At 43.0% G+C, this 24767-nt stretch overlaps 1 protein-coding gene across 10 annotated transcripts in view; it reads left to right on the plus strand.

The window, feature by feature from the left end:
* MTMR9 (myotubularin related protein 9) overlaps nucleotides 1-24767 on the plus strand; it is a 151308-nt gene that overhangs the window by 1691 nt on the left and 124850 nt on the right. For 3 of the 10 annotated variants that reach the window (XR_012672847.1, XM_075144859.1, XM_075144860.1), the window contains 9 exons: nucleotides 2074-2182; nucleotides 2884-3009; nucleotides 10087-10260; nucleotides 12294-12511; nucleotides 14162-14323; nucleotides 16842-16983; nucleotides 17565-17785; nucleotides 19891-20042; nucleotides 20771-20868. Coding sequence is in view for 6 of the 10 variants with exons in the window: in XM_075144859.1 (XP_075000960.1) it covers nucleotides 2074-2182; nucleotides 2884-3009; nucleotides 10087-10260; nucleotides 12294-12511; nucleotides 14162-14323; nucleotides 16842-16983; nucleotides 17565-17785; nucleotides 19891-20042; nucleotides 20771-20868 (1402 nt within the window). In the remaining 4 variants the exon portion in view is untranslated. Of the gene's footprint in view, nucleotides 1-2071; nucleotides 2183-2883; nucleotides 3010-9267; nucleotides 9354-10086; nucleotides 10261-12293; nucleotides 12512-14161; nucleotides 14324-16841; nucleotides 16984-17564; nucleotides 20043-20770; nucleotides 24758-24767 lie in introns of those variants that run through there. The other 7 variants (XM_075144864.1, XR_012672850.1, XM_075144861.1 and 4 more) reach the window with 7 other exon arrangements.

A 24767-nucleotide genomic window follows, 5' to 3' on the forward strand; every position in this document is an offset into this window, starting at 1 on the left:
AATTAAAAATATCAGGTTGCCTCAAAATCTGAGAGTGGCTGAAGTACTGGATGCTGATTTTGTTCCCGTGTTCCTGATTTCTCCGAGTGTTTCTGAGAAATGCTGCATCTTGGCCTGAGGGTGGAGAGGAACAGAGTGGTGGAAACCTCAGGAAATCTGTTCCCATCTTGTACTGCTCAGTCATGGGGGTGGTTTGGCCTCACCCTCCTTACTGCTTGTACTAAACCAGCCATAGCTCCGTTTTGAGAATTATTATAGACAAGCTTTTCTTTCTTTTTAATTTAATGAGCTTAGTTGCAATTACAATGTGAGTTAGTACCAAATGAGCAAGGAACGTTTTAAGTTATGGTGAGGGAGTAGTGCATGGCTAGCTCATACAAGATTTATAACAGAGTTAGCTACGTCTGCAGATACTCGCAGCCCTTACTGCCAGCCCTAGTTTCTAGAAGGTCTCTAGAGCAGACCTCTCCCTCCCTGAAAGCAGCTTTGTGTGAATGTAACTGCAATGAAACTTTGCCGTATAAAAGGATAAGAGTGTCTTCTCAGTGCTGGAGAGAATGGAATAACGAGACTCTTAAACCAGTAAAGGTGGTAGAAGGGTCCAGTGGGGCACTACTTCAGGTTATTGGTGCACAATAACTGTGACATTGTGCCAGGTTCATAAGATCTCTCTTCCCACTTCCATGATATCAGTGTCTTTTGTACAAAACAGTGTTTTCCCTAATTATCAGACGGTCATCAAACTGCAGTTCAATTATTTTTGTAGATTATTAAGCGACTTAAATATGACCTGTAGGGTTTGTTGAGAATGATCTCTAATGATCTCCTGTGGTCTTTTTGCTTAAAGAAACTTGGAAAGGAGTCACAGCCCCGGTGATGCGTTGTAGCTGCACTACGCTGGGGATCTGTGAAATAGCACTGCAGCGAGGGCAAACGATGCACAGACGGGCTCTGCTGGAGTTGCAGAACTTTTCTGTCAAAACGCCTGTAGTTCTTCCTTCAGCGCTACCCCAATCATAATTGGTTCTGCGTGTTAACCTTTGTCTGCACAGAAGAAATAGATAATGATGACCTTTCAGCTATAATAATAAATCCAAAATAAATTACAGGCACCTTTTGTAACACGGGTGAAGCAACCCAAAGCTTAGCAACAGGTCTTCTCTTGGAGCGTGTACAGCTCTGCCCTTGTGCGTGCACGGTCTAACTGAGGGTTAGGCCACCAGGGACTGAAACTTGGTCCTTCAGGTCTTGCCTCCTCCTGCTTCTTGCATCGCCCTTGGCTGCTGCAAGCGCTCCTGTGGTGTATGAGGAGACTCAGCTGCTTTTCCGTAGTTCACTGCTTTGTGAACTAAAATCTACAGCATTTCTGTGAACACCGGTGGCTAGTTAACATCAAGAAAACACTGGGTTTCTGTTCAGGCATCATCTTTCTTTCAGGTACGTAAGGAAGACTGGAGAGGGCGTCTGTGAGCTGTGTTTGTTTTGTAACGTGGAGCTTTTTCTGGGTTGACTTGCGTTGTAACCAGCAGTGGTAAGACCTTAACTTCTCTGAGGTCTGCAGGGTGAATAGCTCTGTGGCACTGCAGGTATCAGAACTTTCTTGTTAAAGACAAGGGAGTGTAATGTAGCCAGACTGAAATGTTATTTTAAAAATTAATTTAAACTCAAATGTTTTTAGCAATCCTCAAAGTTTCAATGCATTACTTTAATGAAACTGGAAACTTCCAGCTGAAGCTTCCAGTAATATCAGAAAATTTCTGAACGCACCTTTTCTCTTTCATGTTTTAAAGAAAAGCTGGGAGGAAACCCTTTTCTTTATCTCATAATACTTCCACTCACTGCTGTATCACAAGGATGGAATTTAAAAAAAAAAAAGCGGATCACAACTTGCAAATACCAAATAAAGAGGTGGTTTTGGTTGGTTTTTTTTTTTTTTGAAAGATGATATTGCAGACAAATTACTACACGTGGAATTTTATCTTGTAGGCATATGTTGTGGGAAGAGCTATAATACCTCATCATACCTTAGAAAATCCTGTTCTTAAGAGACTCTTTCTTCATGCCTTGCTGTAGGTTTGTGGGCTCATTGGGTACCATCATTATAAAATGCAAAGATCTGCGAATTATTCAGCTGGATATACCTGGGATGGAGGAGTGTTTGAACATTGCTAGCTCTATTGAGGTAAGAATTCATAATGATAAATAACACCTACATTCTCAGGTCTTGATCTGACCTCAACCTGAACAGCTTTTTTCCCAGTTAGGAAGGCTTTCATTGATGTTCTGGAGGGCAAATGAAAATTGTGGGATATTTCCTTTCAATTGTTAAAATATTGTTTGTTGCTTGTAGGTGTGGTTTTTTTTTTTATTTAAAACAAAACCAAAACACCCTACTTTTCTTGACCAAATATCTTACCATAGCATTTGGGAAAATGAAGCTCAGCTTCATTATGCTGGAGCATGAGGAGGCAAAACCAAATCAGACTGGTTGAGTTTCACGTGTCTCAAACAACATTAAGTGACTTCTTGAGTTTAAGCTCTGCTGGTAGTGATCGGGTAAATGCCGTGTAGGACGTGTCCTGTTAGTTATGCCTGTTCAGTGTGCGTCTCTTTCATCCTTTGGTGCGCTGTTAGTGTGGCCTGCAGAAAGGTGTGTACACTGCCTCTGTGTCTGTTATCATCTGCTTTTGTCTGTGCTACTAGTTTATGTTTTAAACTACCCTGCAGGTAACTTCATATTTCAAGCTTAATGGCTGTATACTTCTGGGTGGCTTAAGTTTGCATCACTAATATTAAAGCAAACCACTATTTGCTGTATGTTTTTGGGAATAAAATAGCAATTTGAATGAATTAAGTAGCTGTTTATTTCTCTTGCTCTCACAGGCACTTTCCACCTTGGATTCTGTCACTCTCATGTATCCCTTCTTCTACCGGCCCATGTTTGAAATCGTTGAAGATGGCTGGCGCTCTTTTCTGCCTGACCAAGAATTTGAGCTCCTCAGTTCAGTGGTAAGTTGGATCTTCAGGATTTGCACAGGTACTCGGATATACTTGTGCCAGTATTTCACCCAGCAGTGTTTGGACTGAAATCCTGTGTGGTAAAAAGAGCTGTTCCATGCCTGGGTGGAAAGTGAGCGTTGTTCAAATATTCAGTGTGTAAACATCAGGCATTTCTGTGTATGTGCTAAATATTCCTATTTAGCACTTGTGTTTTACTTTCTACAAATGGAGTTTTGAGGCTTATTTAAATGTCACCTGGAAGGACATGAAGGTAGGAAATGTTTTTGTTCTTTGGGGATGGCCCTCCTTATTGTAAGAACAAATTTAAAATTGCGAAGGATTTCTTAGCTCTCTAGGAAGATGACAGTAGATAAAGATGTCCAATTTGAAAAACTCTTCGCTCTAGTCCATGCTGGGGAAATACTGGGAGTGTTCAGAGAGCAGGGAATTTCCAGTCGTATTCTTCCATGTGAGCTGTGAGCACATGTTGATGCTATTTTGGTACCTGTAGGGTAGGAATTGTTCTTGTGGCATTGCCTGTTATACCTGTTATTCAAACTTCATTTTAGAATGCTGAATTTGATATAGTGGCAACTGGCTCCGTTGCAGGAGCCTACCTGTTTTAATAGCGCCTTGGGTTAGCATCTCTGTTCCGGGTCTTTGTTTCACATGAAATATGTGCACTTGCTGCATCATCCTAGGTTTCTGAGACAACATCCATTAGCACAGCATCAAAGAACATTGATTTTTTTTTTTTTTTCTTTCATCTGCAACCCAGCCTGTCTGCAGCATTTATTGCTTCCTGTTTATGACTAATAACTGAATAATATGATTAGCTTGACCAGATGCCTATGATGAAATCACTGGAAAATTAAAGGAGTTCAGGGATCTTCCTATTTTTGTCTCATAATTGTGTACTCTCACATGTCCCATCTTCATCTGCTGTCAAAAGACATACAAACTGACCTGTTATAATAACTAGCACCACAGTTTTGGTTTTAATTTCAGCTGAGGAAGTCAAATATGTGGTCAGTGTTCTCCTGTTTGGAGGCAAAGCAGCAGATGCTTTCCCAGCTCAGCAGAGGAAGCTTGCAGGCATTTCAATGAGAACCGAAAGGCCAGAAGCTGAAGTGCTGTCTGGTGAGAAGGGAGGTGTGTGGGAGCAGGATTGAAGGCAACAGAAGGAAATCCCTCGGAGCTCAGTGAAAGATTGCAGGAGATGGTTCTGCTTCTGTTCGTGTTTTGCTTTCTATGTGTAGCTGAAATCTTTTTTTAGATTTCGGGAATCACATCACTTCTGATGGTTGTATTTACGAGCACGCAGATGCAGGTGCTAATGTGAATCCATTGATATGCTGCTGTGTTTTTTTTTTTCCTTCAGAGGTTTAGAAGTGCACTGATAGCTTATTTGTGGATCTCTTGGCTTTCTGAACATATGCTCCTCGGAAGGCTTACATTTAAAAACCTAATTACTTTATAGCGCTACGTTTCATTTCTTTAAAATATGCATGTCTAACAGCTGTTGATTAATTCTTGGCTTTTAACCCAAAACTTCAGATGTAACTCCTTTTTTAACGAAATGGTGAAAAAAGCCATGTTCAAATGATTTACATTTCCTGAACAACAGATAAATATATTGTTGACCAAATATTTCTTGTTCTGTAATTAAACTTTCTTACATGACAGGCTAGAACAAGTAAATGGCTGATTTTTTTTTTTTTTCTCCTCCAATAAGTCAAATGAGTGGAATTCAGAAGGTTACCTCCCTCTCCATTTAAATCATCCATCTGGATCTGTTACGCCTTACCTTCCCCAGTATGGTAACAACTTGTCTAACTTTATTCTACCCACACTGCAGCTCTAGTAACGTATTGATTGCACATTTCTCTGCTACAGAAGAGTTGTTTTAACTCTGACACGTTCTATAATGGCAAAGTAAAATTATAAAGGTTAAGATCAAAAAAAGCTTGATAATATGGTATTATACTATGTAATACAATAATTTATGTGTGTATCTTGGCATATGTTGTGCCAAATGTGTTTTTCTCCCAACACGCATACCCCCTGCATAATTTCACTCCATTGCATTGATCTGACAAAGTGTTGTCTAGCATTGCACCTAGAATTTGATAGCAAACGCTTAAGCACTTTGCCCCTGCAGCTCAACTCCAGGATTAGGGAGGCTGCTATACTATCACAGCAGTCTTGCATTTAGTCCATGAAGGTGTTAAGGGAAGGACTGGTAATTTGATCTAAAGAAAACGGAGCAGTTAACAAGTTTCAGTGGGCTGTCATTTGCTGATGGCTATTGCTGTGTGTGCTCCCTGTTTATTTTCTTAGGAGAGGTCAGCAAGGCTTTTGTCAAACATCTATTTCATGAATTGTTGTTGTGATAAATCTGACTCTCAACTGAGAATTAAGTCATGTGAAGAAATCAGCTCAACATTTCACTAAATGTCACGGCAGAAACTCCACAGTGCTTACAGGCTCCAAATTATTGTACTGCGAGACTTTAAAGATACTATAGACAAATATATGAATGGAATAAAAGATGCACAGGGTAGTTAATGTTTGCTTATCCAGCTTTTGGTTGTGTGTGGTGTGTGTTTGCTTGAAGTACTGGGTAGTACATGAGGTCTGGATTGGTTATAGGTATGTCAGGTGAAATGTGTGTAAAAATTTATATTTTTCACTGTACTACTGCATAACCAGTGAGTGGCTGAATGGAATTAGAGTGTATGCAAGGGGTTTCATATTTTTTTCTGAGGAGTCAGAGAAGAGCTAATAGGTTTCTCTTCTGTGAAATTCTACAGCTGCAGGATACTGCAAACTAACTCTGGAAATTCAGTTTCTTCTTAAAGTTAAGTGTAGAGACCCTGAGAAGCTTGTACGCTAACAGTATAATTAACGTGAAGCTATTTCATTGCCACAAAATTCACTTTCTTCATTCTCTTGGTTTTTTTTTTTCCTTCCATTTTGTTGTAGGAAAGAGCTCAGGGTTCTGGCCAGTTCAGCTGTGCTTTATCTTCTCTACTGGAGCTTCTTAAAGGAAGCTGATTTTTCTGGTTTTGGGCTCAGTTTGCAATGGTGTGGATAGCCCATGTTTTGCTCTTATCAGACAAGCTCAATCTTTGCTTGTTGTTATGCTGCTTGTCCACGCGCAATCTGTTACTAACAGGGCTTGTTGCCTTCTGCCTGTTCCTTGGGAATGGCCTCTGTCATTGCTGCTTTGCAGGATCCTTCAAGGTCCATGCTGGTGTCTTGACTTTTCTTTTAAGGCTTATTAGTAAAGCTTGAATTGTTTCACACCGATTTGTGGAAAACAACCTCTCCTAGCAATTATAAGTTTTAGGAGGAGTGATAACTGTTATTTTAGCCTTTTAGTAACACTTGAAAATTCGTATCTCTAAACAAGTACTAGGACAAGAAAAGTAGAAAAGTAAGAGTTAATCCTGTACTGTGTTTAAGAAAATACTTCTGACTACTTTCTTTTTTTCTTTGGAGTCCTCTTTCCTTTCTGTTCACTCCCCCATCCTTTGCTGCTTCTAGCCTTAACTGGAATTAACTTTTTTCTGATTTCCCTAAAGTACAGATCTCTTGCTGGGAGAAGTAAATGTTAACTTTGTACTTTCTCCGAGTTTCACGCAGCGTACTTTTCTGGTGATGTCTGAAGATAAGGTCCACTTCTTCTGTTTCACTGCAGTCCGTACTGCATCCTCTGTCTGCATCTGCTGCTGCACACAGCTGAATTGCCATTCCCTCGCTCTTCCAGTTAGCAATGGCAAATTTTTCTTCCAAATTGCAGACATACCCCAAGCAAGAGCCGAGAAGAGACTTGCACTGTTGGATTTTATTATCATCCGATTCATGTTGGAGTATATTTTAGCAGTCTGAAGCTGGCATTGCAGAGGTTAACTGGATCTCTGCAAAAATAGCTATGCTACAGAAGACAAATGGTGCTAATTGCTGCCATGCTCCTCCTCCTTCCCATGTAACAGTAAATTATAACTGGGTGACATAACAGTATCATCTGTCTCGTGTTATAAATGTGAGGAGAGGAGGTTATGGGCAGAGTTAAATTACCAAAGGGGGAGATAAATCAGGCTGATATTCTTCCATTCCTTTTCATACTGGTGATATCGGTGACAGCCAGTCTCTCAAAAAAGCACACCAAGGAGTTCTGATTTTGCCTTCTCTACACCCTATGCGGCTGTAAGGTACTCATCAGTTCTACTCTATGTCCATGCATATATTTTTTCATTGTAAACAAATTGCATGCCATCATATGCAATCTGCTGGAATTTAACATAGACACCCCAAAAAGCTGTAAAAAAAAATAATTGCAGGTGCATTAAAAGCATGAGCTGTGACCAGCTGGCCTCCCTTATGTGATCCAGAACTTCTTTCATCTCCGCCTATGACGTGATTGCTGGAGGCAATTTAACTTTGCATCTGGGAGAACCTCTGCTTTTTATAAAATGTAGATGTTCAGAGAAGCTGTTTTGAGGCTAATGAATAATGAAATAAGCTTGCAACAGGACTGATGCAAGACTGTCTGGATAGGCTACTGAACACAGGTAGCAATTACTCTTCTTGACGATGCTGGTACACACAATGTGTACGTTTCCCAGCATCTTTTTCGTAGGCTGCCACCAAAAGGGACAATTTTGCTGTCTCCTACACCACATATCCCGTGCCTTGGATCTAGTGATGATGAAATAGTGTTGTGAATCAGTTCAGCTTGTTCATCTGATGGAAAGACTTCATTGCCAGAAAACCTTCCGAAATGGATCCTAGTTTTCCATCAGACCAGTGAGCCATTTACATAACCAGGTACCAGTCAGGAGATGTAAAGCAAGAGGTAGTAAGCCTCTGGAAGAAAGGAAAGAGGAAGAGAGACCTACTTCTGATCAGAGCTGTGTAATTAATGCATGCTAAACTAACCTTCCTGAATTGACGTGGGTTTTTTGTGTATTCTGTTACCGCATAATTTAACTGTCATGCTCTTCTCTTACTTCCTGTGATACCTGCTTTATCCCCCCACCTTTTTGTCTAGCTGAAGCTTTCTTTGAGCACGAATGAGCAGAGTTTTTTGTGGCGTCTGTATGAGGTCTCTGCCTGCTGCAGTGGCACACAAATGCTTCCCAGCCTGTACTGAAAACACCTCAGCTGAGGAGTTACTTAAGGTCTTGTTTGCTTTCTCACACCTGTGTCATGTCAGTGCATAGGAACTTAAAAAAAACCCATAAAAAAATAAAAAAAAAAAAAAACCAAAACCCCCCTTGATAGAAGCTGCCTGTTCCTCTTCAAAAGGTTTTCTTATTTCATTTTAATGTCTTTGTGTCTGGAGCTTTCTACAGGCAAATTTGGCTGCCATTCTGCTGCTACTTTTAAGGATTTAATGCTGCTGTTAAAATCAAAACATGTTGTAGAGGCTTCTGGGTTGTTTTCCCCACCAAGGCTTCTGCCAGCAGGTTTTGTTGGCTATAAAGAATACGGAATAAGGATGCAATGACTGAAGAGGCAGGCCAGCCAAGCCACCGTCCTGCTATCGAGGACCATGAGCTCAGTTCCCTGCCAAACTTTAGGCAAGGTTCTGCTGTGTGCTATGTGGTCCCGGGGAAAATATATGCCTCATGGCCTTTTGATGTGCCTGGATGGTGTCCTTAATGCAGGAGCCAGTGGTGTGGTACCAGAAGCAGCAAGCCCTCCATGAAGGCTGGGTTTGTCCGAGGCTGCAGTTAGGGCAGTGTCAGCTCTTCCAGCCTGGACTTCAGTAAGTGAGGACTCCTCGTCAGTGAGGCTGCTCATTGACCTTTGGTTTTGCCTGAGATGGAGCCAAGATCCTGTGTCTGGCCCTGGGTATCAGGTAGCCCGAGTTCTCATGCCAAGTGCCTGCGAGGGTGCAGGGTGCACTTCTTCCACGAGCGTTTGGCTGTTGGAAGCTGAAAAATTATATAACAGGAGCTCACAATGAGACCCTTGTGCTTAGATGCTGTGCTGGTTCCAGGAGGTGCTTTTGGAGGAAGAGCTGGAGCGCTTTACATAAAGCAGAACCCATAGAAAAGAATCAAGCTGGAAATGTTAAATTGCAATTTTAACCTTAAAGCAGCTTCACTGTCTGGAGTTGGTGGACATTCTTGCCTTTCTTGGCCACCTTTGTCTTGTGGACAGTTTTACAAACTCTGCTCTCAGCACAGATTGAGGTTTGAGCCCATGTTATCTGCATCTAAATCAACCTTTTTTCCTCTAAATCTGCCGCTGGAGGAATACATTTCTGTTCTGGGGTCTCCCCGAGAGAGAGACAGACCATGCTCTTACTTCCTGTGAGATTGAAGCTATCTGCAAATGCAGTAAGTTATGTTATAGTGCATACTGCAGACATGCTGCCTGCTGTGTCTGTGAAATAATTAAAAGCCGCAATCGCCCATTTCTGACCACGTGGGCTTATTTTGTGCCGTTTATTGAGGATGTGGATAAACCAGATGAGGAACCGTTGTTCAACAAGTCCTGCACCTCAAGAACCAGAGTGACCTGATAATTTCTTCCGTTGCCTGTGAGCTTTACCTGCACACTGCGTAATGAGCTTCTGGGAGCTGCTGCAACAAGATATTATGATTGCAGGCAGCATCAAGAGGTGGTGGGGGGGGAAAAATAATTGGTTAACAGACCTATAAATGGATATTAAAAGGACTAGGCAGGGGTTTACCTTCTAATATCTTGTAATACAACATCTGAGAGGTAGGGGATGAGGAGTGCACTGCAGAGAGTGGCCAGGCTTGTTTATTCTTGAACAGCATCTCTTTTGCCACGTTTTTGTTGGAGACGTGATACGGTGCTGGATTTGATCTGACTGATTAGTGTAGTTATGCTATTCCAGGGGGTCCAGATTCCTGGATGAACAAAAGTGATTATGCCAGTAGTGGCAACTGAGCTTTCATCTGTGGTGCAAATGGAATAGATCACCGATATTACTCTGTGCATGCTTTATCCTGAATATGGAAGTTTCTCTTCCCTAGTATGTTATGCTGTAACATTACTAATCTATTTTCTGACCCAAAGCCTATATGTTCTGATCTTTTTCAGACAGATGAATGGCGTCTAAGCTGCATCAATAAGGAATTCTCTGTCTGTCCCTCCTACCCTCCGGTTGTCATTGTCCCCAAATCCATCGATGATGAAGCGCTTCGGAAAATTGCCATGTTTCGCCATGGCAGTCGCTTCCCAGTCCTCAGCTATTATCATAAGAAGAATGGGATGGTAAGCTGCATATCAGAAATGGTTGTACCTGAAAGAAGTGTGTGAATCTGTTCATTTAATGAAAAAAACAACTTATGCTCTAGACTTAAGACAGTTCATGAGATGTTTGCTCTTTTTATTTTCCAACTTATTAAATGTATGCAGTGAAACTGGTTTTGGGTGATGGAATGAGTGATCTCCATCCGAGAATTAGCTATTAATCTGCTTGTTTGGGAGCGTATGTGGCATGAGCTTGCTCACAGCAGTAAGAGCAAGATGAGACTTGTAAAGCCAGTGCTGGCACCCTTCCTTGCTTTGTCTGCCAAGAGGCTTCATGCTGAAAGGATGGCAGAAACCACATTGTCCTGCCTCTGGGTGGTGGGCTGTCTTCTTCATGATAGAGTCATGATGACAGCAAGCGTGCCCAGAGCCAGCACTGCTTCTGCTGTGTAACTGTCGAACGAGCGATCAGAACAATCTGTTCTCCGAGCCTGTCAGTATAACATATTTCAGGAGTAGCAAATTCTTGCTATTGCACAGACTTTACCACCTCTCAACAAGCCAAAATCTAATTGAGTGACTGATACGCTATAATTAAGAAATGCACTTTATGAAATTGTTGAGTAATTCTTTGTATCTCTGGCTGATGTAACCAGTTCTGAGGATGTTGGGATGTCCAACCTGCGGCTTGTAAACTTGATCTAGGCTTCTGAGTCAAATGCTCTAATGTGTTCTCACCTCCTGTTGCCAAGATTTGTAAGCCCTGAATTAGAGGACATCTAGTCTGACTTAATAGTACCAAGCAAAGGTAGCAAAAAAAAGCTGATTTTTGCTTTACTTTAAAATCAGCCATCCACCAACTTCATAGGTCGTGCTTTCTGCTTTTTCTCAGCTTGACTGAAAACCTTTGAAGGAAGATTTGTTCAATTATCTCTCCGAATTGTGCATGTTTCAAGTGTGAGGAATATAATAGCATTTGGCTCGGAGTGCTTGAACTTGTGACAGTAACGCTGCCTGTCACGTTGCTCTCCTGCCTCTGAGTTCTCGAGCATAGTTGGGGTTGCTGACTGGCTGCCCTCACATTTTAGTTATCGTTTGAGCTGCTGGGATGCTTTCTGAGTTGAAAGGCATTTACTAAAGAGAAATCTCAGCTCATAAATCTGCGGACCTAAGGTTTATTAGTCTAGCCACTGGGTAAAACTGTACCTAAGAGGCATCTTTAACACACGAATGACTCGAATGTTTTAAAAACAGAGTTGGAAAGAGACCTTAAAAATGACAGTTCTGAAAATGTTGGTTTATAAAGGAGCCATTAGCAGAAAGCCAGTTCAATGGCTCACAAAAATGGTACTACAGGAATAATGAAAGGGATAAAGCCTCTAAGAAGACGTCTGTAACTTAGAAAGTGGCTTGCCAAATAATTGCTCAATTCAAGGATTTCTAGTCTGTTTTTTTTTAAAAAAAATCCCCTGCAAGGGTTTGCACTTAAAAGAACTGAAGGATTCAGGGCAAGGGAGAACAGCAGCTGTAGAAAGAACGAGAGACATTTCTGTGCATTGGGCAGTGCAGATCAGGGCGTTTGCTTGTCTGTGTCCAGGCGTGGTGGATCGAAGTTGAAGCAGATGGAAGCAGGAGGTGCGGTGGAGGGAGAGCTGCACTTGCTGGTGTAACTCCACAGAGAAGAGCTGGAGATCCAGGAGGGCCCCACTTGAATTTTACCCCTGAACTGATAGAGGAAGCTTTTTAAGGTTAAGCTGTCTCACTCCCATAAGCATTTTTACAACGACCCGAGTTGTAAAGGAAAACAGGAGCATCCTGAGCAGCATGCTTCTCTAGAGAGCCGTTCTCCATGCCTGGCACTGAGACCCAGTTATCTAATGCATCGGTTTGCAGTCTGCATTTACAGACCCCTAAGAAATCCTCTACTGAAGGGCTGTCCTTTGCATAGTGAATTTAAATCTCCATTCTTGGCTTGGAGCTCAAGTGCATCGGTGGCTTTCAGTCTTAAGTTTCTCCATTTCCAATGCCGAATTCAAGGTTGTTTGTCTCCGCAGGTCATGATGCGAAGTAGCCAGCCTCTTACAGGTACGAATGGGAGACGGTGTAAAGAAGATGAAAAGCTTATTAATGCCACGCTACGGCCTGGTAAGCGTGGCTACATCATTGATACACGGTCCTTGAATATTGCCCAGCAGGCCAGGGCCAAAGGAGGGGGCTTTGAACAAGAAGCGCACTATCCCCAGTGGAGGAGGATTCACAAATGTATTGAGAGGTGGGTGAAATCACACAGGCTGTCCTCTCTGCTCAGCTTTGTAGGGTTGCGTTGGCAGAGCCATGCTAGCTCCATAAAGTATTTGCTTCTGTAAGAAATGGCCGTGTATCCTGGTTCCTGTCAACAGGGTCATAACCCTGATTTTGCCAAAAAAGGAAATGTGGATGATAAAGGTATTTGGCTTTGGAAAGCTGTGTTTAGTTCCTTGTTCTGAACAACCTGCTGCAGGTTTCATACATCAGGCAATCTCCCTGTGCCATCTCTTTCTCTGACCATCCATAGCTGCACTCCAGCCTTCCTGTGTTCCTCTTTGCAGTAGTGCACAGGAATGGGCAAGTCCTTTGCCAGAAAATTTCTGCAGGCGAGGATTTATTCTGTGGCAGTCACACTCCTCTTATCCAGTACTTTTCTCTGGACATCTCATATTGTTTGGTCACTTGGAGACAAGTTGCTAAGTTAAATAAACTTTTGGTCCAATGTTGTTCAACTGCTCTTAAGCCTTGGTTTTGGGGAACCCTTCTACATGGGCGTGCAGTAACGTTACTATCGGAAAGCAGTCGCTCCCACCATCACTGGATAGGCCAGCTCTTGGGGAGCTAATATAAGCAATTTCCTGGCCGTTGCTTTGAACTATTTGTTTTTGCTTCTAAAATTTTATGTGGACTTAAGTTTGATGTTGATCATTTTACAGGTGGACATAAGCATCAGATAGAGAGGAATAAATAAACCACAATATATAAAGACTAAATATCTCATGCTGTTGTTATTTGGCTTTGTCAGCTTTTCTGAGATCTGGTCTGCTAGCTGCATCCTCTGTTACACCTAAGCACACGCTGGAATCGGCGTTAAGTCACGTTAGATCCATCAGTAGTTTGGTGGCCCTGGAAGGAATAGCGTGAAACAAGACCAGAGAAGCATCTGGTTTTACCAGCTGCGTGCTGAACAGCAGCTTGCCAGGGCTCGAGGACACATTGCGACAACTGCAGAAGTGATACAAAATGTGTTCCCTTCCCCCCGCTTTTTCTTACATTCTTAAGAAATTAGCCAAACTAATTTTAGTGTGGTTCTACGTCAAGAAGTTGAGTCTAGTTTAAAATGTTCTGTGTTACAGTGGGGTTGTGTCCTTGTGATGAATGGCTTTCAGGTTACTGTTGCAGCTCTGCAGGTTAGAACTCCCCCAAAACTTCTGGTGTGGTAAAGAGAAGGAAGGTGCAGCCTTTGAAGCCTGGCTGACACTTGCTAATGCCCATGCCAGTTGCGATCGCATTTGTATTTGGTATTAGGAGTGAGACCACTGAAATACATTTGACATAGAAAATGTCAGATACGGCTGAACACACAGAGAGTTCAGGTAAGATAAGGAAAAGGCTGCACTGTTATAAGGCCTTAGGAAGCAATTTGTTTTGAAAGGGAAGAGACTACTGATGTCCGAAGAGTGGTATTCTGCCGGCAGTTAGCCATGGCTTGGGATGCCCAGTGAAAACAGGTTTGCTGCGTGAGGAGACGTGACTTCTGTAGGGTCGTACTTTTTGAAATAACTGCGTACGAATTGTAGTGCTTTATTTTGAGAGCAGTGTATATCTGTAAGCGTCTTGTCCTGGTTGGTATGTTACTGCTTATGTTTTCAATAATATTTTGCTTTTCCCAAAGGTTTAATATTCTGCAGGAAAGCCTCATTAAACTTGTGGAAGCTTGTAATGACCAGTCGCACAATATGGACCGCTGGCTCAGTAAACTGGAAGCTTCCAACTGGCTGACTCACATCAAGGAGATACTAACTGCAGCTTGTCTAGCTGCTCAGTGTATTGATAGGTAAATCTTTTCCTGAAAGCCTTGAGTTTCTTATTTACCGGTTAGAGATTGCTTGTTAAATACCTCTATTTCCACTTCAAGTATTAGTAACTGGCCACCATGAACGGGCTTGCTTGTACCCATGCAAGATACTGTTTCATCATGGTTAAGGAATGTTCATCCAGTAAATCATGCTTGCATTTTTAGAAGTACAAGCCTGAGGGAGGAAATCTTGACTAAGAATAGGTGTTAGATCATTTAGTTAAGGTATATTCCTATGTCTGACACAACCAATCCAATTTAGTTAGTTTTATTCAAGGTTTAGGTTAGAAAGTGCCCATCTGAAATGCTGTCTGGTAGCCTAGTAAAGTAAGAACACAGTCTTTTTAAAAAATGTCCTTTTTTTTCAACTGAAAGTTTCCAATACCCCACCTCGCTTCTAGAGATTGAAACAATGGTATTTCCTTGTTTTCCCCAGGAATTGGTCCAGTGCTTTTTCCTCTTGAAATTTTTATCCCCACAGTCTTATCTAAGCAATCCTGTTCATCCCTTATACGTGCTTGTGACCTCTTTTAACCTGACATTTCTTTAATAAATACTGCTGACTTCGCTAACTTGTCCTCAAAATGTCTTCAGACCTCAGGCTGGAGAGCAAAAGCTAGCTGCCAGGTGCCAGGGTTAGTAAGGCCAAATGCAGGGGTCTAAATGCGATTTCTTTGTGGCTCTGAGAGGGGAAAGCCCTTCTCAAAACTCAGGGAAAACATAGATTTTCCTTCCAGCTAGGGAATGTGTTATACAGATACACAAGTAGGCTGAAATGCAGTCTTATTGGTAAAACAGCATTAATGCATTAAAATATGAGCTGCTGTGCTTTTTAAAAACACTGACGGTGCCTGTTTAGTTATTGACTGTGCCAGAAAAGGATTGCTCCTGATCAATAGTTTTATCTGTAATTCTTTCCCGCACGTGTATAATGAGAAAGATCTGTGACGAAACTCTTCTGGCTTGTTGGGACAGTGGACAGTTTCATCATTTTTAACCTCAGCTTTGCTTTTTCTGTTTACCTGGAACTATGGCAGGCCAGCTCAGCGTTGGTGCCTGGCCTGCCTCATTCAGAGCCTGGAGATCATAGCTGAGCTGACAAAGATGGTTCAGTTATATTGGCCGTGGGGAGGGAATGGCTGGGACGGATCTTGCAGCAACTTCAAGGTCTGGGGCCTGAAAGATGAAAGGGGAAAATAGCGTTATCCTGGTGTGCCCCGCTTTGAGGAGCGCATAGGCTTGCCGTTAGCCTTTGCAATTGTGCTTGGCTGTGAAGCAGCCTCTTTATCTGCCACTGCCTGGGGAGAGGGAGAGAGTATCTGGAGATTATCTGTACTGTAGAGGCACTGGGTTTGTTTTAGACATAGGACTATAGACAAAGATGTTGCCGTGTTCAAGGTATAGATTTTTATGCTTTTCCCTTCAAAAAGCAAGTAATGTATACAGGGTTACTTGCCTGGTAGATTGATCTTTCTTGCCCACGCTTTGCTGTTTAGAAAGAAATACAACCTGCAGTTAATTTCCTTTCTGGGTGTAAGGATGTTGGCAGAAGTAAGATGTTAGGACAAGGTTTGGGAAGCATAAGGGGGAATAAATGCCATTTAATACCATCCAGTCCTTCCCTCAGGAGCACACGGATGAGATTCTGATATCCAAACACAGCCTAGGATGGGGGAAGAAGGGAGGGAATCAGCTGTCCTGGACAGTTCCCGCTGGAGCGTGGGGAGCGACAGCACACGGGCCCCTAGCAATGTGCAAAACCTTCCTGCCCCAGACTCTGAGCTCCCCCTGCTCCTCACATCGTTCTGCTGATTCACTTGTGCTGGCTGGCGAGTGAGAAGCCTTTGTGCTTGGCTCTTTGACAAGGTTCCCTGCTCAGCACCCTAACTCTCCTGCCTTTGTGGAGGCCAAGCTCTGCCATTTCTTTCTTTCTCCTGAACTGGCTTATTGGCTTACTTTTCTTGCAGTAAACCCCAGTTGAGGCCCAAATACAGTTAAGCCCAGGTTTGAGCAAGAATCTCATAGTATTGTTTTACACAGCATCTGGAGGGATGATATGTCTTCATTGCAGTGCTTATGGGAAGATTTCAGAGTACTTAACAAAACAACAAATGACGCAAGCAAATTTTGAGATGCATTTTCGTGCTATAACTTAAAGGGGTACCAATTCAAAATAGTGAGAACCACAAAAGAGATTTTGCTGCACATCTTCAGTCAACATGGCAAAGGTTCTAGATTTCCAGAATGCTTAGCCTTAAGTGATGCAGAGTTCTAGTTAGTGTTGGTGAGGATCCAGGTGGAGAAGGTGCTTCCATGTGGAGTGGGGAGTAAGCTTATGGGAGGGAAGAAGGGGTAAAGAGCCAGCAAAAACTCAGTATTGTCAAGGTAGCAACACTGGTGTCCATGGGATGCGTTGGCATCCATTGGAATGCATGTGTCCTTGGGATGTGTTCTGCTCATTCACACTCCTAATCCTTTTCACCTTTTTCTTTCACAGGGAAGGCGCATCAGTGTTAGTCCATGGGACTGAAGGAACTGATTCGACACTCCAGGTAACTTCTCTGGCACAGATTATCTTGGATCCGAGGTGCAGGACCATACATGGCTTTGAATCTCTTGTTGTGAGGGAGTGGCTGCAGGTAAGAAATGCCTATGGACAAAACGGCAATCTATTCCAGTGGCAGTTGTATTGAGAAATAGCCTGAGAGGCAGCAAACAAGTTGGGCCTTGTTGCAGCCCTGCTTAATGTGAATGGCCTTTGTCCTAAGAGCAACATCATTAACTGAGTCATTTGTACCTCTGGCACTCCACGCGGCTCTGCCTCTCATGGTAGTCTTTTGGGTTTGGGGAACTGCTTGTTTTGTGTGCTTAGGGTGGACATCTCTTTAGAGAACACTGTTCAGACTAAACCACAAAACGCTAGTTCTGCTCTTTGTACTCTTGCAGCTAATATTCCTCAGCCTGGTCATTCGGTGCACCTACTCCAATTTGTTCTTGGTAAAATTCTCTGATCAAATACAGTGCTATTTACATAGCCTGAAAAAGGCAGCAAAGTTGGTCGTGGTTGCTAGCAATTTGTTACTGGATGCTTGACGAAATTACGGTTGTAGAAAAGAGTAGTAATAGCACAGCTGCATGAACTAGCTCTGAAGTCTTTTTGCTACATGTACTCACATCCCATTACTTTGTGTGTGATGCTCTCTCTGATTCTTATGTATAGGCTGGTCACCCTTTTCAGCAGCGCTGTGCCCAATCAGCCTATTCAAATAGCAAGCAGAAATGGGAGGCCCCAGTGTTTCTCCTCTTTTTGGACTGTGTGTGGCAAATCCTTCGTCAGTTCCCTTGCTCTTTTGAATTCAACGAACAGTTCCTCATTATGCTCTTTGAACATGCTTACGCTTCACAGTTTGGGACTTTCCTGGGAAACAACGAAAATGAAAGGTTGGTGAGGATGCTTGCTTTGAACTCTTTAAATATCGGGCTGTATCTGACCAAAAAAAAAAAGTCTCTGGGTTTGAAAAAAGGCGAGGGTGCTTGTGTGATCTCCCCTCGCACAGGTGAGCTGCTCTTGTTGCAGTTATGTAGTCTGCTGCAATGTTGGGGAGCTTGCCCCTCTTAGAAGTGGGACATTGTGACTAAAGCAGTTTGTGGCTTGGTCAGGGAGTTGAATTAGTCTTCTCCAAGTCCAAGCTAATACCTTAGATTGACTTTTCTGTTTGCCTGTGTGGCCTTGAAAAATCTACACACATCACCAGTTTATATAGTCTCTTACGCAGAAAGTTTTTCCATAACAGAATAAACAGCTAGAGTTCAACAATGACGTGAGTCGTAGCTGTGGGAAGCAAACTTCTCCCTGCAGGCCTGGAGGAGAAGGTCAAGGCAGTCAGAGGCCAAAGCTGGGAAGTCTGGTTCTTACCTTAACTGTCAGGGAGGAACATGACCCTGTAGCCTGTGGTCCCAACGCCCCCAGGAAAGGAAGGCTTTGGTTTTTGCAAAAAACTGCTGGAAGTGGAGAACATGGAAGAGGTTCTTTCAGAAGGATCTGCCTCACAATTACACCTTGGCAAAAGTTTTGCTTGTTTGGCTACGAGTGTCATGATTAGGTTTGAGGTCTTTTTGGCTATGCAGTGGTACAACTTCAACAGAAGGACCAAAAATCCCTCCAGCCATAACCTGTGACTTGGAGAAATGTGAATTGGCAATCTGCACTGGATGAGGTTTTGAGCGAATGCTATGAGCTCTCAGATGCTCGTGCAGCTTTGAAAGGAAGCAGCCAGGACTGCATTCTGCTGGAGTCTACCTTGTCAGGTAATGACAGGCCTGTGCTGAGCTTGCTTACAAGCTTGTGGTGTTTAAGGTACTTGAGCAGACCAGCACCCAGCTTCTGAATCCTAGCCGGGCTTAGGCTGTACCAGTGGGGCAGCTCTAGGCATGCCCTGAGTAGGGCTGCTGGGAGCAGTAAACAGGGTGAGCCCTGGAGGGCTGGAGCCTCCCACGGCTGATGGCAGCTGCCAGAGAGGTTTGGGTGCCTGTTTTGAACTTGGCAGTTCTGTTTCTCAGGACTCCTGACTCCAGTAAGACCAGGTCTGATGGTCTCCTGCTTAACTGAAGACCACTGAATGAGCAGAAGGGAAAAACAGAACTGATCTTACAGATAAGGAAGGCAGTTTAAAGCTTCCTGTAAACCTCTGCCCTTAAAGTAATCTTTGCTTAGAAGAGACTCTTCAGTCTTCTGCAGGGCTGCTGAACTGGTCATCTGCAAAACCAAGTTAGACTCGAAATGAATAAGATGAAATTTGAAAGAGATTGAATGTTACATGTAATAACCTGCCTGTCACATCTGAATATGTCAGCCTGTGAGCACAGAAAATGTTTGAAGTCTGATGTTAAGCTTGAGCTGTCTGAAGTATTCACAGGGATGGTGAATCTCCTGCCTGGGTGGCAGTTCAATTTGCTGGTGTGAGCAGAGTGAGGTTGGCCAGAATCTAAGGAATAGAGACCCCGGTGTAACTCCTGGAGGTGGGTTTGGCCCAGGAAAACAGCACTGCTTGCTCTCTGTGCTCTGATGCTTCCTGCCACCAGAGGGACCTAATCAGTCGTGCCCATTGCACAATTCCAGCAATAACACTGCTTTAATGTACTCTGCGAATTGCACTACGCTCCTTCCGTGATGCAGACCTACCGCACCTCCCGGCTCTATCTTAGCACAGGAGTTCAATCCCTTTCAAAACCTGGCAGTCGAACCATTTTGGGGAGGTGACTGATTCTTTATCTGGACAGAAGGCAGCTAGCTTCCACACAACTTAAAAATGTTATTTCCCCATCTTTTCTTCAAAACAAATTGTAGTCAGCCAGGTTGAGTAAATTCCTTTAGGTTTACATCCTGTACTCTGTTGGTGAGAGGTATTGAAAGGATTAGTCTGAATTGTCTGGGCTAGTAGCACATCGGAAAGCTTGTGGCATTCTAGTCTGTGGGGTCCTGACAAAACAAAACAAGTCTTTACAGTATAAAAGTGGAAGCTAACTTGTTCCTGTGGGTTTGTTAGGTCTAAACTGAAGCTGCCGCAAAAGACTATGTCCCTGTGGTCCTGGGTGAACAGGTCTGAAGAGCTGAGCAAATTCCAGAATCCTCTTTTTGAGGCCAACAGCCTTGTCATCTGGCCCTCCGTTGCCCCACAGAGCCTGCAGCTCTGGGAAGGTAAGCCAGGCTTGCTTTTTCTGTTACAGGCAATATATACTTTGGCTACTTGTAAAGCTTCTTAAGTGTTCGCTCCTGTTGTCTCTGCTCCGTGCTTAATCTGTCTCAGCTGATGGTGATCTCGCTCCCTTTGAAATCTGTTCCAAAATATTTTTGGCATGTGCCATCTCCAGAGGCATAATGCTTTCTCTTTCTAAGGTTTGGTGACATGCTACTCTTTCCCAGGGAGCCTTACTAGTACCGTTTAACTTCTCAGCCTAGTATTTCTGCAGCGATACAGCCTAATCTATAGGTGTTCTGCAGGCCTCAGGCTTTTGTTCTCTATCAACCAAGACTTCCCTTTCTCCATTACTGACCACGTTGGCCAGGACAATCTGTGTGCAGTAGGTTCCCTGCTGCAGAAGCTTTCTCCATCCCGTGTACGGTGAAGGGTTAATTACAGTGAAGCAAGCAGGCTGTCATGGCAGGGTGGAGACTGAATATGGATTGGTCTGATCAGTATATGAAAAAAGGAATGAAAACCCCTCATTTTTTCTGTGTTAACCTTGTTTAATAGAATGGTGAACTTGGAGAGGAGGGTCAGTATTTCTAAATGCTATTTAGGGGTGAGGGTGGGGGGAAAAATGCGTAAACTGTACGCACATTACTTGAGAGCTGATGGCATATGAATAACATTTCCTCCTTGTAACAAGAAACCCTTCTGACTTGTGCTGTCTCTGGGCTTTCAGGTGTCTTCCTCCGGTGGAACAGGCCTTCCAAGTTCCTAGACGAAGCCCATGAAGAAATGATCAACATTATAAAATACAACAAGGAACTTCAGGCAAAGGTTAATGCACTGAGGAGGCAGCTAGCAGAGATGGAAACAGATGATAGGATGCAGGAGAACCTGTGAGCTGGCAGGGCTTTGCCTCAGGTCTTTCCTTTCCAGTCCCCTTTACGTTAAAGACTAAACATGGAAAGTGCATGTATTGCAGAGCCCTCTGGGTACAGCCGACCCTCGGTCCTCCCACTGCTGAGACCTTCACTTCACACTATGAACCTCCCTGCTTCCTGGGAGGGATTTTTGTTTTGTTTACAGAAGACATACACAACTGGGCGTGGTGTCCTCTCTTGGCAGCTTTTCTGTCTCGAAATTGTGTACAGTGTCAGCGGAAGCTGGAACTCTTACCTCCACCCAACTGTATGGATGACCAGGATGGGCCAAGAGACAGGATGTTTCAAATTTCTTTTGGACTTTTTCTGGTTTTGTTGAACTCTCTAAACACTTGGCAGGATTAAAATACGAAGTTATATATAGATAGGTAAAGGCATTTAGTCTGAAAGCACCTTTTCTCTCCAAGAGTAAGTAAGGCAGCTTAGTTCTTTAGTTTGCTAGAAAAACTAGAAAATGGTATAATCTAACTACCGGTTCTACCAGTCTATACGATACTCTCAGTAGCCTTCACATCTAACACTTGGTTTTTTGTGTTAAGCATTGGCTTGGGAGCAGTAAGTTGAATACCAAACCAGAGCAAGAAATTTCAGTGCAATACAGAACTGAAGTAGGGATTCTGCTGCTAATGTTTAAGCCATGACCTTGGGGTGGAATTGTCCCTCATGGACAAATATCTCCTAAGGAATAACAAACTTCTTTTATTCTACCTGGAAAACAAAAAGGTTAAGTAGTTGGTGGAGGTGTTCACTTGCAAAACCGTGGCTCAGAGCTGTCCTTTTAACTAGAGCCAAGCTGCCCTCTTGAAACTTCGGACTGCACTGGCTTTTTTTCTACATTTGAGCAGGTTCACAGCATTGCTAGGGTGCAAGAGCAGCACTTAATCTACAGCTCAACAAAGCACTTTTGCTCCACCTGGTGTGCTTTTTCCTCTCATGCTTTTACTCTGTGTTTTGTGAAACATCAAAAGCAGAAGTTGGGAGTCAAGGTGGTCTAACATATCAGGTAGCTGCTGCAGATTAAGAGGCTGTTACACTACAAAAATGCTAATAGTTTAGATCATTTGTAGCTGCTAAAACTGCTTAAAGACTTTAGGGATAAGCTTTTTTCCAAGTAACTTTGTATTTTGTAGCTGATCTTTGTGTTTCTGTGGCTGCAATCTGCTCTTTTTATAAAATCAGAGATTTTGCTAGAGATTTTTTTTTTCTCCTTTAAAAAGACAGATTAAAGTGGGTCTGAAATATTAACTCACCTAGACACTTCTTCAGCTTGATTCCATTGGTAGCTGTACGTGACTGCGAAGACTTGAATTAACAACAGCGCATGTGGCTGGGATTATCTTAAAAGGCGCTTGCTGTTAGCCTGTTTCTACTGAAATGAATGGAGCCGCGTTAGGTCAGTGTTGATCTCTCTGGAAACTGTTGAGCTTCCGTGACACTTTATGCTGTTTTGGAATGAAGCTGCCTTTATTTAAAAGCCACTTCACGTAAAGATAGATAGGTATATGTGAAAATGGAGGATCTTTAGTTGTCATAGAAGTATCTGGAGAGTAATCTTCTGCAAAAATCATGTAACCACTAAATATATTCTAAAAAAAGTTCTATGACCAAGGAAACTATATAAAATTACGTAATAGTGGTTAAGTGCTACCTTAATGCCTTTTGCTTCAGTCCTTATATCCTTAATTATTTTCTTCTTGACTAACCTAAACTTAGTCCCAAAGTCATCTGGCTTAAAAAATAAAAAGATCCCTTTTAAACCGTTACTCACTGAAGGCAGAAGAATAATTCCCCCTACTTGTAATGCCAATTTCTTTTTGGGTTTGGAGAGTGACAGCCTCGTTCACTAAATGAAGTCTGAGATAGGGAATGCTTCTCAGGGTGGGTGGTGATCTGTACTGCGCAACAAGGGAGGCACAAGTTGGCCATGCCTTCCTCCCACCTCCAAACCCTGGCTTCTGGAGCTACCGTCTGGGTATATTGCAAATGTAAGCTCTTAAAATTATTGCTCACCCTTTAAAATTATGTCTGTGGGATCTGCACCTGCCTGGGTGTTGTCCCCCTATCCAATTCAGAATTTGTGCTGTTCCTGTACGTCTGAAATACATTAGCACTAGCCAGACGGGACGGATTCAGAAGGCACTATTTTCCCCATAATAGACTATACATAAAACATACTTAAAGGTTATGCAATTTCCTAACACAGTAATTATATATTGAGCTAAATAATAGAGAAGCAAAGAGGGTTTTTTTGATCTAATTGCCTGGCTGCTCTAGTCTCTCATGCAAACTGCAGGCATCTGAGGAAATTGGGTAACCAGCTGTGACAGCTAACAAAAGGCAGAAAATTCTCTGAGCTGGCATTTCATCCTCGACTTGTGTTTCGGGACTGAATCCACACTCAAGTGCTGCGTGCTTGCCTTGGCTTAGTGGTAGTAGTCTGGGTCACAGCCTTCACGTGAAAATGCTGGTGGTGTTCCGAGCAGCCACAGCAGTTTCTTCCCCGATTCCTCTGCCGCGCATCCCCTTGTAGTCACTGCAGGCAGCAGGACCTGGAGGCTTAAGTTAACCTGGAAATAATCGCCTTTGGGAGGTGTTACCGGAGCAGTCCTGCAAGGTATTGCACGTGGTGGAATTGAGACAAGATGTGTGGACCCTTGCTGGTCCTCCTGGGAGAACACGGTTCACGGACCTCTTGTGTCAGGCTACTTGCACATTCCCCTTTTCATTCCCACTGCTTCTCAGGCTCCAGACTGGTGGCTACTGGTGTAATACACAGCGGAGCATTCCAGTTCTTTGCTTACCTGCATGTCCACCGTATTTATTCATGTATTTAATGTTGATGATCAGCTTGCCTCCTCTTAGAGGGGGATGTCTGTCGGATTCTGCCCCATAAAGTCACCGACACCCTGTTTGCAGGTTACCTGCGACTTCCTGAGCTGTAAGCACTGTGCCTGGCTCTGGCTCTTCGGTCTGACGCTGCCTTACGCTCTTGCCGACACCCCTGCTTCTGCTCTTTTGCACATAGCTGTTTGTGAAATAAGCTGGACACTGAGGGCCCCCTTCCCCAAACTCTGGGGTCAGTCAATGCGGACACTCTGCCATTTACCAAAAAAAAAAAAAAAAAAAAGGGAAACTAACTTGCACAGTTTTCATAAGGGAATATGTACCTTCAATATCTTGATTGTATTGATCTAACTCTTGAATGTGGCGACCGGTTTAAGTGCACTATTGTCCATGTTGCATATGATATAACTTAAATTGCACTGTACAGCATATTGGCGTCTAATGTATGCTTTGCTAAAGCCTTGGAAAGTGCTATGGTGTACAGGTTCCTGTATGAGGGGAAAATGTCTATACTAGCACTCCCTTTTTTGTAACTGTGTGACATTGGCTAGCACTGTGTGATGTGTGCTATGTATCTGTTAACTGGTACAAATTCAAGTGATGAGCGCACTTCTGTCCAAACATCTGGAATTGCTAATTGGACTTGGCTGCTGCATCAGTCTTGTTTTTTTTTTTTTAAATGAAATAAGTAACAGGGCTGGGAGTTGTGAGCTATTGTTAGATGTATGCTGTATGTGTACAGAATCCCAGCTGCTGTGGTGTTGAATATATTGCAAAAAAAAAAAAGTAACAAATCTGAGAAAAACTATCATGGCTCACATTGCTTAGCCATTTGAGGGCAGAAAAACAGATACAAAGTCGCTGTAAACTTTGCTGTAGATATGTTGAGAACATAGTAGAAATGTCTGTTCAAATTAAAACCTTGAAGACTCTAAAAAGTTCTTTAAT

This window comes from Calonectris borealis, chromosome 3 (assembly GCF_964195595.1).
Source record: "Calonectris borealis chromosome 3, bCalBor7.hap1.2, whole genome shotgun sequence".
Lineage (NCBI taxonomy): Eukaryota > Metazoa > Chordata > Aves > Procellariiformes > Procellariidae > Calonectris > Calonectris borealis.